At 44.0% G+C, this 18,302-nt stretch overlaps 1 protein-coding gene across 1 annotated transcript; it reads right to left on the minus strand.

Moving 5' to 3' along the window:
• Positions 1 to 7,244: 7,244 nt before the first annotated feature.
• On the minus strand, positions 7,245 to 15,596 carry GAMT (guanidinoacetate N-methyltransferase). The gene is made up of 6 exons (XM_075825403.1): positions 15,359 to 15,596; positions 13,291 to 13,436; positions 10,863 to 10,926; positions 10,715 to 10,782; positions 8,148 to 8,258; positions 7,245 to 7,620 (listed from the first exon to the last, which is right to left on the minus strand). The coding sequence occupies exons 1-6, from the start codon at positions 15,528 to 15,530 to the stop codon at positions 7,480 to 7,482; spliced, it is 702 nt and encodes a 233-aa protein (XP_075681518.1). The 5' UTR covers positions 15,531 to 15,596; the 3' UTR covers positions 7,245 to 7,479.
• Between the last annotated feature and the right edge of the window lie 2,706 nt (positions 15,597 to 18,302).

Here is an 18,302-nt window from a genome sequence, read left to right on the forward strand (position 1 = left end):
ACATCAGATCAGTTCTCCATCCAAATTTATCCCGTTTCATTCAGTGTCCAATCAATGTAACCGACACAAGGAAGTCAAACATCCCCTTTGCAGAAGAACAGCTGACAAGCCGGAACTCCCACCTGAGCTTGCAGGAAGTAGACGGTGCATCTGAATAAAGCAACCTTCGTCCGAAATAGGCAAAGGTTACCAAAAATACACTGGTACCAGCGGGAAGAATTGAATTACATTCACTATATTTTTATTATTTATACAATAAAGCGGATATAGATGCAAAAGGAGGTTTAGTAATAATAACTGTTAAAACAATGATCCTTGCAGTGAGCAAAGATATCGGAGCGTACGATAAAAACAAAATAATTGTCTCTTCGTCAACAAGTGTCACACAAACATACAATATATTTGATAGAAAAAAATGGTTTGACCCAAAAAGGTTGTTAATAAACAAATTATTAGAACAATTTTTGCATCCAGTATTATCTACCAAGACAAAACTTTGATCGAAGATTAGCAAGGTGATGATGATACATGATCTTTGGGTTAACAAGAGAAACCTACTATGGTGGCAACAGGGTTATGAAAGATCATAATAAACATAAATGTATATTGGAGAAGAAAGAGGTTATCTAAATTTAATGGACATGAAGCTCAAGATGTAATGTCATAATGGTACTGGTCCATAGCCATTTTGTATGCATAAAGTAGTCGACCGTAGTGGGCTTATTTACTTGGGAACCAATTCAGTGGTGAAACAGGAGTTCTTTTTTTAAGATTTAAGCCCATTGGAAATCTGGTTTTCAGATAGAGGCCTTTTGGATCTACTATCTAGAACAGGGGTCTCAAACTCGGCCGGGTAGGTGGGCCACATATAGAAAAAATGGGAAGTTGACGGGCCGCATTACTTTCAAATTTATTTATAAAATTAAATTTATAGAATTTATTTACAAAATTATTGTTAATCAATTAGTTATTTGAACTACTACAACAATACTACATTACTATAATAATAGCGCTAGGTTTAAAATTTGAGATATTTCTCCACGTGCTTATTTCAACAATCCAGTTTTCCAGTTTTCGGCTGGGTTCACACGACCTATTTTCAGACGTAATGGAGGCGTTTTACGCCTCGAATTACGTCTGAAAAAACTACTCAAATACGTCGGCAAACATCTGACCATTACTTTCAATGGGCTTTACGATGTACTGTGCAGACTACCTGTCATTTTACGCGTCGCTGTGAAAAGACGGCGCGTAAAATTACAGCCTCGTCAAAAGAAGTGCAGGACGCTTCTTGGGACGTAATTGGAGCCGTTTTTCATTGACTCCAATGAAGAACAGCTCCAAATTACGTCCGTAAAATCGCAAGTACATACAATTACGTCTGAAAACAGCTCAGTTTTTTTCAGACGTAATTGCAGTTATCGTGTGCACATACCCTAAGTGTCGCTAAATGCAGTCTGGCGACTCAGTTAGCAGTGTTTGGCAGCCACACATGTCAAGATTAGGCAGCCCCTTTTTACATAGTGCCCTCTGTGGATTCTGCCGCAGTGCCCTCTGTAGATAATGCCACACACCCCTAGATGCTGCCACAGTGCCCTGTGTAGATAATGCAACACACCCCTAGATAATGCCACAGTGCCCTCTGCAGATGCTGCCACAGTGATGTCAGGGGCTTGCCCAGAGCTGGAGTCCCAGAGCAGAGCCGCTTCTAGCACCCTGCCTGGGATTCCAGCTCTGCTCCTGACATCACTGTCCATATATGGACAGAGATGTCAGGGGCAACCCCAGAGCTGGAGTCCCGGGCAGAGCGCTAGTAGGCTCTTCCTGGGACTCCAGCTGTGCTCCCGACATCACTGGGACTCCTGCTCTGGGGAAGCCCCTGACATCATTGTCAGTGTATGGACAGCGATGTCAGAGGCTTACCCAGAGCAGAGCCTATACTAGCGCTCTGCCTGGGATTCTGCCTCTGGGGAAGCACCAGACATCGTGTGTCCAAACGTGGACACCGATATCAGTGAATTCCACAGAGTCCCGGAGCAGAGCCGATACTAGCGCTCTGCCTGGGACTCCGCTCTGGGGAAGACCCTGACACACTGTCCATATATGGACAGCGTTGTCAGGGTATTCCACAGAGTCCCGGAGCAGAGCCGATACCAGCGCTCTGCCCGGGACTCCGCTCTGGGGAAGACCCTGACACCCTGTCCATATATAGACAGCGATGTCAGGGAATTCCACAGAGTCCCGGAGCAGAGCCGATTCTAGCGCCTCGGTGTCCCGCGGGCCGCAGATAACAGCCCCAGGGGCCGCTTGCGGCCCGCGTGCTTGAGACCCCTGATCTAGAAGGATGTGTTTACGGTTGCCACCTCTTGCTGGACATTTTCTTTGCTCTATGGCATATGTACTAAATGGCTTAATCGATCTGTTATGACATGTAATGAAATGTCGTGCTGCATTTGAAATATTGAGAATTGCAGGGTTTCTGATGTAGCCTAGATGTTCAAGTATTCTGGTCTTACATTTTCTGATCGTGCAGCCAACGTACATGACAGCATTCCATACATTTGAGAATATAAACTACGTACTCGTTATTGCAGTTTATATACACTACCGTTCAAAAGTTTGGGGTCACCCAGACAATTGTGTTTTCCATGAAAACTCACTTATATTTATCAAATGAGTTGCAAAATGACTAGAAAATATAGTCAAGACATTGACAAGGTTAGAAATAATGATTTTTATTTCAAATAATAATTTTCTCCTTCAAACTTTGCTTTCGTCAAAGAATGCTCCATTTGAAGCAATTACAGCATTGCAGACCTTTGGCATTCTAGCTGTTAATTTGCTGAGGTAATCGGGAGAAATTTCACCCCATGCTTCCAAAAGGCCCTCCCACAAGTTGGATTGGCTTGATGGGCACTTCTTGCGTACCATACGGTCAAGCTGCTCGAACAACAGCTCTATGGGGTTGAGATCTGGTGACTGCGCTGGCCACTCCATTACAGATAGAATACCAGCTGCCTGCTTCTTCCATAAATAGTTCTTGCATAATTTGGAGGTGTGCTTTGGGTCATTGTCCTGTTGTAGGATGAAATTGGCTCCAATCAAGCGCTGTCCACAGGGTATGGCATGGCGTTGCAAAATGGAGTGATAGCCTTCCTTATTCAAAATCCCTTTTACCTTGTACAAATCTCCCACTTTACCAGCACCGAAGCAACCCCAGACCATCACATTACCTCCACCATGCTTGACAGATGGCGTCAGGCACTCTTCCAGCATCTTTTCAGTTGTTCTGCGTCTCACAAATGTTCTTCTGTGTGATCCAAACACCTCAAACTTCGATACGTCTGTCCATAACACTTTTTTCCAATCTTCCTCTGTCCAATGTCTGTGTGCTTTTGCCCTTTTTTATCTTTTCCTTTTATTAGCCAGTCTCAGATATGGCTTTTTCTTTGCCACTCTGCCCTGAAGGCCAGCATCCCGGAGTCGCCTCTTCACTGTAGACGTTGACACTGGCGTTTTGCGGGTACTATTTAATGAAGCTGCCAGTTGAGGACCTGTGAGGCGTCTATTTCTCAAACTAGAGACTCTAATGTACTTGTCTTGTTGCTCAGTTGTGCAGTGGGGCCTCCCACTTCTCTTTCTACTCTGCTTAGAGCCTGCTTGTGCTGTCCTCTGAAGGGAGTAGTACACACCGTTGTAGGTTTCTTGGCAATTTCTCGCATGGAATAGCCTTCATTTCTAAGAACAAGAATAGACTGTCGAGTTTCACATGAAAGCTCTCTTTTTCTAGCCATTTTGAGAGTTTAATCGAACCCACAAATGTAATGCTCCAGATTCTCAACTAGCTCAAAGGAAGGTCAGTTTTATAGCTCCTCTAAACAGCAAAACTGTTTACAGCGGTGCTAACATAATTGTACAAGGGTTTGAGTGTTTTCTAATCATCCATTAGCCTTCTAACACAGTTAGCAAACACAATGTACCATTAGAACACTGGAGTGATGGTTGCTGGAAATGGGCCTCTATACCTCAATGTAGATATTGCATTAAAAACCAGACGTTTGCATCTAGAATAGTCATTTAGCACATTAACAATGCATAGAGTGTATTTCTGATTAATTTAATGTAGTCTTCATTGAAAAAAAACCTGTGCTTTTCTTGCAAAAATAAGGAAATTTCTAAGTGACCCTAAACTTTTGAACGGTAGTATAGGTTATCATGAAATTTCTACGGCTGCTAGAATCAAAAACCTTTTAGGTTAAACAAACGTACATACTTTGCATGGGTACGAACCATGTTTAAAGAAGCCATTATGCTATAACCATGTAACGTTAGCTCTGTTGGATGGAGACGGGGACGATATGTTGCCAGGCATGGATGCTCTTCTAGAAACAATTCTGTAACCACGTTTTATGATATCATCCAATTCTTCAGTCTCTAGAAGAATTGGGATATATCTGTGGATAATATTTTTAATTTCATAAAATTGATTGCTGTACCGCAGCACAAGGGTTGGCTGATCCAGATCAAGAACATTACACCTTTTCCTATGGAAGAGCAGCTGGTCTCTAGACTTAGTCAGAGATAGCCTTGGCCCTATCAAGAGTTAAATTTTTGTAGCCTCTTTTATTAAGTCTCTGGCAGATCAACGACTGTTCCCTATGGAAACCATCCTCTCCACTGCAATTTCTTTTCGCCCTACCGGAATGGCTGTAACAGTGTGTCGGGGATGACCACTGTCAGCATGCAAGATGGCGTTCCTGATGATCTTTTTTCTAAACGTTTTTTGTGGAAATAATTTCTCCTGGCTTTGAGGAAACATGTCATTAACACGAATGCTAGGACCTGAGGTTTACCTTACGCTTAGCCATTTTGTTTTATATGCACCCAATATATCAGCATCAAGAACTGACTTCACTTGCTGCCTAATGTATCTTATACCTTGACAGGTGCCATTATAACGAAATTATTCACATCACCTGTCAGTGGATTTGATATGATAGCGGATTGGTGCATTTCTATAATGTGCAGTGGTCATATGACAGTTTCACATCCTTAAATTTGTTTCACACCACATTTAAACCGAACCGGTCACCAGCATTTCACCTATTAAACCAGCAATACCTGGTGGTAGTGGGTGAAAAATCACTTCTATATGACCTATAATTAGTCTTCTTAGGCAAAATTCACACAGTTTTTTGACGCGGAAACCGCGCTGCAGAACTAGTGAAAAACGGCCCGAAAATGCCTCCCGTCGATTTCAAGGGGAGGCGGTTTTCTCCCGCGAACAGTAAAACCGGCTCGTGGGAGAAAGAAGCGACATGCCCTATCTTCGGGCGTTTCCGCCTCTGACCTCCCATTAACTTCAGGCAGAGAAAGCGTATTTCGCTGTGTTTTATGCCCGCAGCGCCCAATGGCCGCGGGTGAAAAACGCTGCGAAAATCTGCGTGCAGGGAGGAAAATCTGCCTCAAACGTCCAAACGGAATTTTGAGGCAGAAATTCTGCCTGCAAAATACTCCGTGTGAACATAGCCTTAGTCAGCTCTGTAGCTTTAGTATTCAGCTTTTTAGAGTTCCCAAACCATATGCTAATGAGCAGAAAAGAGTCAAATCGTCGCTTGAAAAAAGGTCAAATCTTCATTCCTCATGTTTTTCCGAGTTTACCCCGCCTACATAGTTTTGATTGACAGCTCCTCGCCTTCCCCCAGCACACAAAATCCCACGCTTGTGCATTGATGTCCTCTTCTGGTGTGTGCGCACAACGAGACACCGGATTATTACAATAAAAGGCACAAAATGTTTGCGGACCGTTATTTATAGTCGGAGGAGGAGTTTAGGAGAGGGGATAACGGCAATTAACTTTTTATAGCAGCGGCCACTGAGGGATAAATAAAGTTCAATAGGTGAAATGCTGGTGACAGGTTCCCTTTAAAGAGTACGTTTGGCATATGCACCAGGAGACTCCCAAGATCTATAGGATATAGTGGGCTGAATGCATGCCAAAAGTTACATGCTGGCTAATGTTTAGTTTACCGGCCTTGCCACATGTCATCCAGAATAAAAAGGGGGTTTTATACTGGGCGATCAGTAACATTCTTCTAACGCTCGTTGCCAATAATTGCCCTGTGTAAACAGGGCAGCGATCAGCAGATGAACGAGCAAACGCTGGATCATCTGCTGAATGTATAGTTTTAAAAGAGTAAAATATAAGGGTATGTTCACACGCAAATTACGTCTGAAATTCCGAAACAGTTTCCAGGCGAAGTACTCGTGTCTTTTACGGACGTAATTGGAGCGTTTTTTTGCATCGAAGTCAATGAAAAACATCCCAAGAAGTGTCCTGCACTTTTGACAGTGACGTGTAAAATTACACCTCGTCTGAACAGAACATCGTAAAACCCATTGCAAGCAATGGGCAGATGTTTGCCGACGTAAGAGAGACGTCTTTTCAGGCGTAAAACGCCTGAATTACGTCTGAAAATAGGTCGTGTGCACATACCCTTATCGTTGTCGGCAGCACATCTCCGTGTAAACAGGGAGACTCATTGCAGACAATGTATGGGGACAAGCGATCGGAGTAACGACATAGCTCCGTGTGACAGGAGCAAACGAGCGCCAATAAACAATGTCTCGTTGATCGGCGCTCGTGTGCCTTTTGCACGCGCAAAGGTACATAAGAGCTCCGTGTGTCAGCAGCATATGATGCGTGGCTGCGTGATTTTCGCGCAGCCGCCATCATTATGACACTATGTTTGTAAACAGAAAAGCACATGGTTCTTTTGTTTTTATTCATAGTTTTTACTGCTGTTGCGCGAATCACGGAAGTGCTTCCATGTGCTGCGCGTGATTTTCACGCACCAATAGACTTCAATGGGTGCGTGATGCGCAAAAAACGCACAAATATAGGACAGGTCGTGAGTTTTACGCAGCGGACACACGACATGTCCTACACTTGCCCATGTTTCGCGCAGCACGCACCCATTGTAGTCAATGGGTGCGTGCAAATTGCACGCGGCACACGGAAGCACTTCCGGGTGACACGCGTGATTCGCGCTACAGTTGTTAAAGAAGTGAAGGGAAACATAAAAGCCCCTCCTTTACGGTTTCGTAACATAAAAACTGTCATTATTATGCCGGCTGCGCGAAAATCAGGCAGCCGTGCACCATATACAGATGCCACACTGAACTTTTGCGCGAATTGTAATCAGGATTATAGCGAGAGAGAATGAGAATACAGAAACAGCATGTCAAAAACTAGCACATTTTATTCAGCATTCATTTTCAGTGAAAAATAGTGCTCTGGATGTTCTGCACAGTCATGTGCCCTTTGCCACTGCCCACGCAGGGTAACCACATTCTGGTAGAGCTTGTGCGCCCCATACTTTTATAGTAGGTGCTGAGTGATGCTATTGCACAACGTGGGAAGGAAGGCAGCTTGGTCTTCAGGATTTCTCTTCTTCAGAACAAAAGAATCCCTTCTACTCAGGCCTTGAGGATGGTGGGAGTAATCATCTTAGGGAAAGAGTAATATCTGCATTCTTCTGGAGGGATAAGATCCATCACTGTGGTACTAATATTTTCCTGCTTGAAACCAGCCTCCAACAGCTGAGGTACTTGAGTCTCCTGTAAGAGGTAGACATTTTTAAACACATAATAAAAGGTACAAGTTCTGCTAGAAAAGTCAGGCTAGTACTGCACATGTGATGTGTAACTAAATAAAAACACATACAGTACAGTGTATGTTCACATATTATTAGTTGCAGTGGGGCTTAACCCCTTAAAGGGGTACTCCAGCCTCCTAGCACTTCCCACCTATCCTCGAGATAGGGGAAAAATATTGATCCATGGGGTCTGACCGCTGGTCCAAGATGCCAGCTAGAGGGAGTTTGAACAGAGAAGCAGTGCAAATGCCTGGCCTCTCCTCCAGTCAAAGTCTATGGAGCTAATGAAAACAGTCAAGCACAGCACTCGGCTGTTTGTCAGCCCCATACACTTTGAAGGAGTCAGCTTTGTAACACAGCTGGAACCTGCAAGTGATGCCGCGGACTCCGCTCTGGAGCCTGCACAATAACCGCACAATACAGGTACAGCCGGATGCTCCCTGGAAGTAAATGAAACTATAAAAACAAAATTATCTTAGGACAACTTACCTGAAACATTTTTTCTATGTCATTGTATTTGGTTTTCAAAAACTCTCCCCAAGATGTCAAGTTACAGTATGTAAGGACTCCACCAGGTTTCAGCAGGCGGTAGGCATGACCCTGGAAAACAAGACATATAAAGTTAATAAAAAAAACATAATAGTTAGTGTATGTTGTAATACATGTGAACATCCCACAGGGCCTCTCTGTACTGCCTTGGCATGAGGGGCATTCACAATGCATGCCTTGCTGCCAGCAAATTAGACAGAGGCATTGTCACTAATCTGTTGGAAGGCCGATCTTTGACCAATAGCGAGAAGTTCAGAGACAGACAGTTGCTTGATCTACCGTAGTAACAGTAGCATTAGGGGCCCTTACCAGAGCAATGGAACAGTGCTCTACTATACCATGGGGCACTGGAGCTCTCCTGTTTGGAAATGTGACGCAAAGGTTTGCCTACAACAGGACCAAATATTGCCATGTGACCTGTTACCATCTATGTCTGGTCTTCATAACAGACTTAAGAGAACACTTAGAGCAACAGGAGTAGGTCATGCCTAGTGCAGGGCATAGGTATTCAAAGAACACCAGAGAGAATCCCTATGTCATGCACCGCTGCCTCAGGCCCTGCTTTAAGAATAACTATCAGTTCTGACGAGTATTCCTGTAAAAGGAGTTACTAGGGTGTAGGCTATATCAGCAGTATATATTTAATATACCAGAAAATAAAATACTATCACACAACCATGACACTATTTTTTTTAAATTAAAAACAGGTCAGTTAGTATGGATTGGTGGAACTTTCAAATTAGTTTTTATGAAAAATTCTTTACTTTGAGATACAGCTGCTTTGTATTCTCCATACAGAGCAGCTGTATTGTTCGCTAAATCCTGTTAGTCAGGTCTGCGGGACTGAATGATTCAGGTCAGAGGTGAACAATACAGCTGCTCTGTATAGAGAATACAGAACAGCTGTATCTCAAAAAGTAAAAAAATAATTTAAAATCTAAATTTGAGAGTTGCACCAAACACATTATTATTATTATTATTATTATAATAAAAGCCTTTCATAAAAGGTTTACATAGTCTTTAATACAGTTTAAAGGGGTTCTCCCATCTTAGACATCCACTGGATTTGTCAGATAGGTGCAGGTTCCAGAGGTGGAACCCGCATCTATCTCTAGAACAGGGCCCCCTAAACCCCGTTCTGTGTTGTGGCTTAGGCGTGTGATTCCTGACCAGGAATTACGCAAATGGTGTAGCTCGCTGAGCTATGCTGCTTCCATAACTGCCATTCACTACTATAGGAGTTGCAGAAACAGCGTTGTTCAGAGACACACACACACACACACACACACACACACACACACACACACACACACACACACACACACACACACACACACACACACACACACACACACACACACACACACACACACACACACACACACACACACACACACACACACACACACACACACACACACACACACACACACACACACACACACACACACACACACACACACACACACACACACACACACACACACACACACACACTTTAGATGCCCTGAACTTATTGATGCAGGGCTGCTTAAAGAGGCTGTCACCAGATTCTCAAATCCCTATCTCCTATTGCATGTGATCGGCGCTGCAATGTAGATAACAGTAACTTGTTTTTTGTTTTGTTTTTTAAAAACGTTCATTTTTAGATGCCCTGAACTTATTGATGCAGGGCTGCTTAAAGAGGCTCTGTCACCAGATTCTCAAATCCCTATCTCCTATTGCATGTGATCGGCGCTGCAATGTAGATAACAGTAACTTGTTTTTTGTTTTGTTTTTTAAAAACGTTCATTTTTTTTGGCCAAGTTATGAGCTATTTTATATTTATGCAAATGAGGTTTGAAATGTCCAACTGGGCATGTATTGTGTTTTTAACTGGGCGTGTTTACGTGTATGACGCTGACCAATCAGTGACCAGTCAGCATCATACACTCCTCTCCATTCATTTACACAGCAGCGATGTGCAGCCGCATACAGAGATTAACATTAATCAAGTGTCCTGATAGTGAATACACATGATCATCCAGCCCGGACGTCATGTGTATTCAGAATCCTGACACTTCTGAATCTTTTCTGTGAGACTCCGGCAAGGGAAGCAAAATCTCACGAGATTACGAGGTAAACGAGATTTCGTTTCACTTGCTAGAAATCTCAAAGAAAAGATTCAGAAGTGTCAGGATTCTGAATACACATGACGTCCAGGCTGGATGATCATGTGTATTCATAAAAAAAACAAAAACATTACTGTTATCTACATTGCAGCTCCGATCCCATGCAATAGAAGATAGGGATTTGAGAATCTGGTGACAGAGCCTCTTTAAGGCATCCCCAATATGGCTGTCCAGGAAACCACAGCATCACCAATGCTGAACTGTAGGGTTTTCCCTACTCACTCATGAATGGGTCCATAATGGCTGGCATGCAGGGACTAATGCAGTTTAGCATTTATGCAACACATTGAGCGGTGGTTCAGCGACTATGCTATTCAGAAAGATACATGAAATTACCTTGATAAAGTTGAACTGATGTGTATGCCATGTCTCATCAGACAAAGGATATGTGTCATACAAGATTCCTAAATGGAAGGCAGAACTCATTAAAAATAAATACAAAATCGGAGGGGGAAAAAACAAAAACAAAACACGACATTCTTACCATCAAAGTGACCATCTGGTAAAGTGGGCACCACATCTTCCCACAGCCCTTTCAGTGGTACAATCTGTAAATGATTATCCAGAAGTCAGTGACTTTTTGCAGGGTCTTTCTATCTTTTACCAGGATATGCCTTTGCCACCCTATGACCATCTTAGTATTTATTAGACCTCATTTGCACAAAGCACGTGATGTCCTTACTGCCAGTGCACTCTCACCTGAATTATCTACGCATAGGCTGCATAGTATTTCTCTACATGCCGACTATGCAGTTCTTTAAACGACTTTTGTTCACTGCCCCGTTAGACCCCCTTATTTTGCACTTTGTCCAATTTCTGTTAGTTTCAAATACACATCCTATTGTTCCTATCTAGATTTGCACTCATGAACCCAGTGAGCACACTCATACGTGCACATTGACCCTCTACAATCCTATGAGCACATGCCTGCCTATTATATGCACTCTAAAATATGGCATTCTAACTTTCTCTACTAAATAACTGAAAATTGTTTTCTAGTTAGGGCATGTTCACACGCAGTAGCAAAATACGTCTGAAATTACGAAGCCGTTTTAGCCTGAACACAGCTCCTGATTTTCAGTTGTTTTTTTAACTCGCGTTTTTCGCTGCGTATTTTACGGACGTTATTGGAGCGGTTTTTCAATGGAGTCAATGAAAAATGGCTCCAAAAACATCCCAAGAAGTGACATGCACTTCTTTGACGCGGGCGTCTTTATGCGCCGTCTTTTGACAGCGACTGATAAAATTACACCTTGTGGGAACAGAACATCGCAAAACCCATTGAAAGCAATGGGCAGATGTTTGCGGGCTCCAATCACTATTTAGCAGGAAGGACATTAAAAAGTTTGCCCCAACTGGACACCTCTCCTCTAGAGCAAGCCACCATCAGCTGTTATTGCCAGTCCAGCCTTCAGTGATCAGCTGTTATAGCTGCCTGCTGTAGGGGAGATCTAGTCTTACACCACCCCCATTAAAATGCATGGGCCGACCATGTAAATCGAGGGGGGCGTATGGACAGGGGTCTTAAGCCATTTGAATAAGCCCTTATATTTTTGGTCCATGGTCAATCCACATATTAGAAAGAGATCCCAGCAGAGCTATAGCAGTTTACCAGGCTTCAAAAATGGCACTCAGTAGTCGTCACTTTCCTTCACTTATATTGCACTACAGGGGAATAATATGAACACTTGATACTAGGATGTCCTTTGGGTAGCGCCATGTTCTATTGACACCACCTCCTTACAGTTTATAATATAGGGCCAAAGTAAAGGCCTTTTACACTGGGCGAATATCGGGCAGACAAGCGTTCATAGAACGCTCATTGCCAATAATTGCCCAGTGCTAACAGGGGAACGATCAGCAGATGAACGAGCAAACGCTCTATAATCTGCTGATCGAATAGTTTTAAGAAAAGTAAAATATAGTTGTCGGCAGCACATCTCTAAACAGGGAGACGCGCTGCCGACATGATAATCGGAGTAACGACCGCTCGTCCCTATCCATAGCTCCGTGTGACAGGAGCAAGTGAGCGCCAATCAACGACGTATCGTTTATCGGCGCTCGCTGCACTGGCCAGTGTAAGGGTATGTTCACACGAGGGCGTCCGTAACGGCTGAAATTACGGGGATGTTTCAGCCTGAAAACATCCCCGTAATTTCAGCCGTAACGGCATGTGCAGGCGCTAGAACGCCGCGTCAATTACGGACGTAATTGGCGCTGCTATTCATTGGAGTCAATGAATAACGGCTCCAAATACGGCCAAAGAAGTGACAGGTCACTTCTTTGACGCGGGCATCTATTTACGCACCGTCATTTGACAGCGGCGCGTAAATTACGCCTCGTGTGAACAGACGTCTGCCCATTGCTTTCAATGGGCAGATGTTTGTCAGCGCTATTGAGGCGCTATTTTCGGACGGAATTCGGGGCAAAAACGCCCGAATTACATCCGTAAATAGGCCGTGTGAACATACCCTAATAGGGGCTTAATGAAATGTAAAAATAAAATTGCCATAGTGTGCCCAGATACTGATGCACAAACATTGCCCAGGTTGTGGGATATTACCAGCTTCATCTTCATATAGCATCCTATCAGCTGGAGGACTCTGTACACAAGTTACGGCTTTATGGATGGCCTGTGGTTGCTATACCCTTGCTGTAGTGAAGTGTATAGGGTATAAAGGTTGGGGATCTCGGTAACCTGCTAATAAAGGAATCCCTAGGTTTAGTAGAAGTAGTAGGGCAGAAGAGAGCATTCGTTAGAAGAGTGTTTTGTATTAGTGGACAAGCCAGATGCATGTCAATGTAGAAGTTACAGGATGTAGGACTACCTCTAGCAGTGGAATTATGCCCTTTACTTTGAATATTGATAGTTCCAGCATAAGGCTGATCAGATCACACCTTTACATCTGTACCTTATGAGGTTGTGCTTTGGCCCATTCCTGTAGTCGCTGGAATACGCCATCGTTGCATTCCACAATCCAGTGTTCTTCTATGTTATACTCTTCCAATTTAGTAGCGGCTATCGCCATGCCAAAGCCAAGCTCCAGCACTCGTCCTCCTTTAAGACGAGTAATTGGTTAGCAAAGAATGAACAACAGGGCAGTCAAGTGACAAAGTAGATTTACAAAGCACGCAAAAAAGTAGAGGCTAATAAAGTGGATTAGAAATGGGGACGTCGAGTGACCGGATGCAAGTGAACCTTCATTTCTAGGCAATGTTTTCCCAAATTTAGGGCTATAAGTGTACGGGAGTATAGAGGGTATGTACACCCGTGGGAACCGCAGTAACCATCACCAGATCAATTGGTGAGAGTCTCAGAAGCAATCACTGACATGTCCACACCCTGTGCTGGCACAGTATTCTGAGCCTGGCATGGCATGATGGCACACGTAGTCCATATCACAAGAGCTAAACTACAGCTAGTGCAGTGGGCTTCCTTGTAGGTGTAGTACTTACCTTATAAGATTAGTTACACATGCTCCGGACATGGAGAAGGTTTGATACTCGCAAAACTATGCACAGTGGCACAGGTAAAGAAGGTGCAGAGGTACTACTCACATCTGGGAGATGGTGCCCAAAGGCCCTTTTACCCTATGAGATTGGAGTATTATAATTGGTACAAGCCTGGGTGGGGGACATTACAGATTTTGCATTAGAGCACAGGAAATACAAGTTGTCTCTGGTGTGCCAGCAGGCTGGCATGGCTGAAGCCATTTAGTCATTCTAGCCTGCTCACAAGAACATATGGCTTAATAAAGGGGTTGTCCGGCCTATTTTTCATACCGATTACCTTTCCAGTAGTATATGATCAGTGGGTGTCAGACACCGACACCCATCAGCTGCCTCCAGGCACTGGATGTCGGAAGTACATTGCTCCGGTCATAATATAGCGGCAGTGTAAGGCTGGGTTCACACGAGCATATTCGATCCGTAAAGGACGGAACGTATTTCGGCCGCAAGTCCCAGACCGAACACCGTGCAGGGAGCCGGGCTCCTAGCATCATAGTTATGTACAATGCTAGGAGTCCCTGCCTCGCTGCAGGACAACTGTCCCATACTGTAATCATGTTTTCAGTATGGGACAGTAGTTCCACGGAGAGGCAGGGACTCCTAGCATCGTACATAACTATGATGCTAGGAGCCCGGCTCCCTGCAGTGTGTTCGGTCCGGGACTTGCGGCCGAAATACGTTCCATCCTTTACAGACCGAACATGCTCGTGTGAACCCAGCCTTACAGCTCCGCTTCTATTCAAGTGAAAAGAAGCAGTTCTGCAACACGGCCGCTACGCAGTAGTCCAAGCCTTCTGCACCGCACACTGCATAGTGTATAACATCCGGTGCCTGGAGACAGTCTGAGAAGCTGATCGGTGCAACCCCCACTGATTATACTGATGACCTATCCTGAGAATAGGTCACCAGTAGTGGACAACCCCTTTAAATATTTTTTTTTTCTGTTTAGGTTCCATTCCTGGTTTTGGCTTAAAATACACATGCAAAACCTGCAGTGTGTGAACAAGACTTTAGTTACTCAATCCATACTAGGAGTGAAGAAACAAAGTCATGGAGTCCTACAAGCACTATTAAAAGAGCAGAGTCTGAATCCCAACCCCCCCTCTCTACAGCACAGCTGTCACCAAGTGTAACTATTCTGACATCCACCTTACACCTTGTGCCTGGCTGCAGGCAAACATTACTGTCAGAAAACATTAACTCCTTTCATGCATTGATGAGTGCCACACACATTATATAGATAGATTTCTTATGAGGAGGGTTTTAATAGATCAGATGGTGGCATGTTAATACCATAAATGAAACAGATGCCAAAGGCTCATTATCTGTATTATATGCAAAAACTATTCACACATACAGCCACGCTTATAGATCTGCCAAAGGCGAGACAACTTGTGCCCAGGGACAGTAGTATGGAGTGCCAGGCACCCGCTGCCAGCACCCCTGTATTTATGCCAGAGTCGAGCATACCTTTGCTGGCTGCCACACCGGCTAAACTGTGCATGTAGGGGGTCTCCCATCTCTCCATTACCGGCTTGCCCAAGATTTCCAAGTGTGTATCCGTTTCATTGTACCCTGCAGTGGCGTTGTGCCAAGAGGACTGGCAGCTTTCCCCCTCTGTGAAGATCTTCTCTGAAGCCATGGCTGCACGACCCGGGTAACTCACTAGTGCAGAGAGACAGGGCACCGGGCCGGGACCGGGGATATAGGGATCCCAGCAGGGGGCGTGGCTGACGGGGGCGTGCCCGCTGGTGGGTGTGGTCACTACACAGATTGCTTTATACGGGGAGATTGGCTCGGCGGGTTTATCGTTGTTTGTAATGGACGATACTTGTTTATTTCTTACGCTCTGTCAGGTTTTTTGTTTTTTTTAAGTGCACATAAAGTAACTGAGTGTAAATGACTGCATCGTGTGCTTTGGACGTCGTGAATAATAACGACTGCTGACTATAAGTAGTGTTACCCCTAGCAACCTATCAAATTCCAGCTTTCATTTTTTTCAACGTAGCTTTGCATGTGAAGCAACTGATTTGATTGGTTGGTATGGTCCACTGCTCTTCTTTGCCAGTATGAAGTTGGTTATATCAGAGCCTTCGAGTGTAGCTGCCGATTCTGTTGGAAAAGCATCACATTTTCTAAGTATTTACAGGCAGAATTTAGTCTCCGGTACTTTTCTTCTTTTTTTATTTTATTTTTTGCTCTTTTTTTAGCTGAAAAATTGGCTGAAAAAAAACACGCCCAAACATGAGGTGAAGCGGTTATCAAAGGGTTAAAAAAATACCTTTCACCCACTGGGAGGTTTTGTGGAGAAGGGCTGGTGGGGACACATTGGTTTGTCTCACCCCCTGTTCACACTTCAGCGTGTCATCATGTAGCAGTGTATAACTGTCCTATCTACATCCAATGGAGCTCGCCACAATTCACACAACATACCTCCTGATAAAATTGGATCCATATGGATGTACGGTATGGCCCAATAGACTTCTATTGGGGCTGTATTAGACCTTGTTCCCACAGTGCAGATTTGCTGCGGATTTTGCAAAACCAGGAACGAAACCTAGATGGGAGAAATATATATAAAGGAAGGTTTTGGCTTAAATAATGCATGCAAAATCTGCAACACTTGCACTGTGGGAACAAGGCCTTAGACCATGTTCACACAGAGATTTGTGGCGCCGATTTTGATGTGGAAACCGCGTCGGAATCAGCCCCCCCCTCCCCATTTTATTTCCCGGGTGGCTTTTAGTCGCTCACGGTATACCCTTTCTTGCTGCGGTTTCCGCCTCTGACTTCCCATTGAACTCACTGGGAGGCAGAAAAAACCAGCGGTGCTCGTTTCTGACCTTTTTTCGCAGCATTTTTTGCAACAAAGAAAAAACGCCAACAAAACCACGGCAAAAAAAACGCAGGCAGGTCAAAATTTGCCTCAAAATTCCTGAAGGAATTTTGAGGCAGATTTTTGTGCCTGCAAAAAAACTCAGTGTGAGCCTCAGGGTATGTTCACATGGCCTATTTTCGGCCCGTAAACGCCCGAAAAAGGGCCGAAAAATCGGAAGCAGAACGCCTCCAAATATCTGCCCATTAATATCAATGGGAAAAACGGCGTTCTGTTCCAGCAAGCCGTTTTGGCCACGAAAATGAAGCGCAGGTCACTTCTTGGGCCGTTTTTGGAGCCGTTTTTCATTGACTCCATTGAAAACAGCTCCAAAAACGGCCGTAAAAAACACAGCGAAAAACGCGAGTGGCTTAAAAAATGTCTGAAAATCAGGAGCTGTTTTCCCTTGAAAACAGCTCCGTATTTTCAGACATTTTTGAGTTTGTGTGTGAACCTACCCTTAGGGTTCTGTAAAACTCTGGCACTAAAATGTTCTGACTGAGACCAGTGCTGGCAACCGAAGGGACTTGTGAGCATCGACTTTTTGGCTAGTCGGTTCTCCCTGTGTGCAAAGAGCGTGAGGTGAGTATGGGTTGCTTTGGGTTGTTTTCTTTTTGTGAAAAGTTACTGGGACTGTTTATGAGGCACTTTTTGTATGGCGCTGTAAATGAGGGCACTCTGGCTAGCAGTGTTGGGGGCATTATGGTCATATCTGTCACCATATTATAAGTGGCCTATCTCCTACATAAGGAGATCGGCGCTGTAATGTAGGTGACAGTAATGCTTTTTATTTTAAAAAACGATCTATTTTTACCACTTTATTAGCGATTTTAGATTTATGCTAATGAGTTGCTTAATGCCCAAGTGGGCGTGTTTTTACTTTAGACCAAGTGGGCGTTGTGCAGAGGAGTGCATGACGCTGACCAATCAGTGACCAATCAGCCTCATGCACTCCTCTCCATTCATTTACACAGCGCATAGGGATCCTGCTAGATCCTTATGTGCTGTCTTATACTAACACATTAACAATACTGAAGTGATTAGACAGTGAATAGACATTCCATGGGATGTCTATTCACAATCTCTGCGCTTCGCTACTCTGTCTGTGGTAGTTACAGTAGAGGAAGCGTGATCTCGCGAGATCTCGCTGTAAATGACAGGTTACAACGAAATTACGCTTCCTCTGCTGTAACTACCATAGAAACAGTAACGAAGTGCAGGGATTGTGAATAGACATCCCGTGGAATGTCTATTCACTGTCTAAACACTTCAGTATTGTTAATGTGTTAGTATAAGACAGCACATAAGGATCTAGAAGGATCCCTATGCGCTGAGTAAATGAATGGAGAGGAGTGTATGACGCTGATTGGTCAGCGTCATACACTCCCCTGTACAACGCCCACTTGGTCTAATGTAAAAATACACCCACTTGGGCATTAAGCAACTCATTAGCATAAATCTAAAATCGCTAATAAAGTGGTAAAAATAGATCGTTTTTTTTAAATAAAAAGCACTGCTGTGACCTACATTATAGCGCCG

This window comes from Rhinoderma darwinii, chromosome 1 (genome assembly GCF_050947455.1).
Source record: "Rhinoderma darwinii isolate aRhiDar2 chromosome 1, aRhiDar2.hap1, whole genome shotgun sequence".
NCBI classification, from domain to species: Eukaryota; Metazoa; Chordata; class Amphibia; order Anura; family Rhinodermatidae; genus Rhinoderma; species Rhinoderma darwinii.

What these genes read in the sequence shown, in the direction of transcription:
- GAMT (XM_075825403.1), bottom strand. Translation starts at nt 15,530, where the DNA reads ATGGCTTCAGAGAAGATCTTCACAGAGGGGGAAAGCTGCCAGTCCTCT. An exon ending in CGGTGTGGCAGCCAGCAAAG is followed by an intron (nt 13,437 to 15,358) that starts GTATGCTCGACT and finishes CTCGTCTTAAAG; the next exon opens with GAGGACGAGTGCTGGAGCTT. An exon ending in CCAAAGCACAACCTCATAAG is followed by an intron (nt 10,927 to 13,290) that starts GTACAGATGTAA and finishes AATCATTTACAG; the next exon opens with ATTGTACCACTGAAAGGGCT.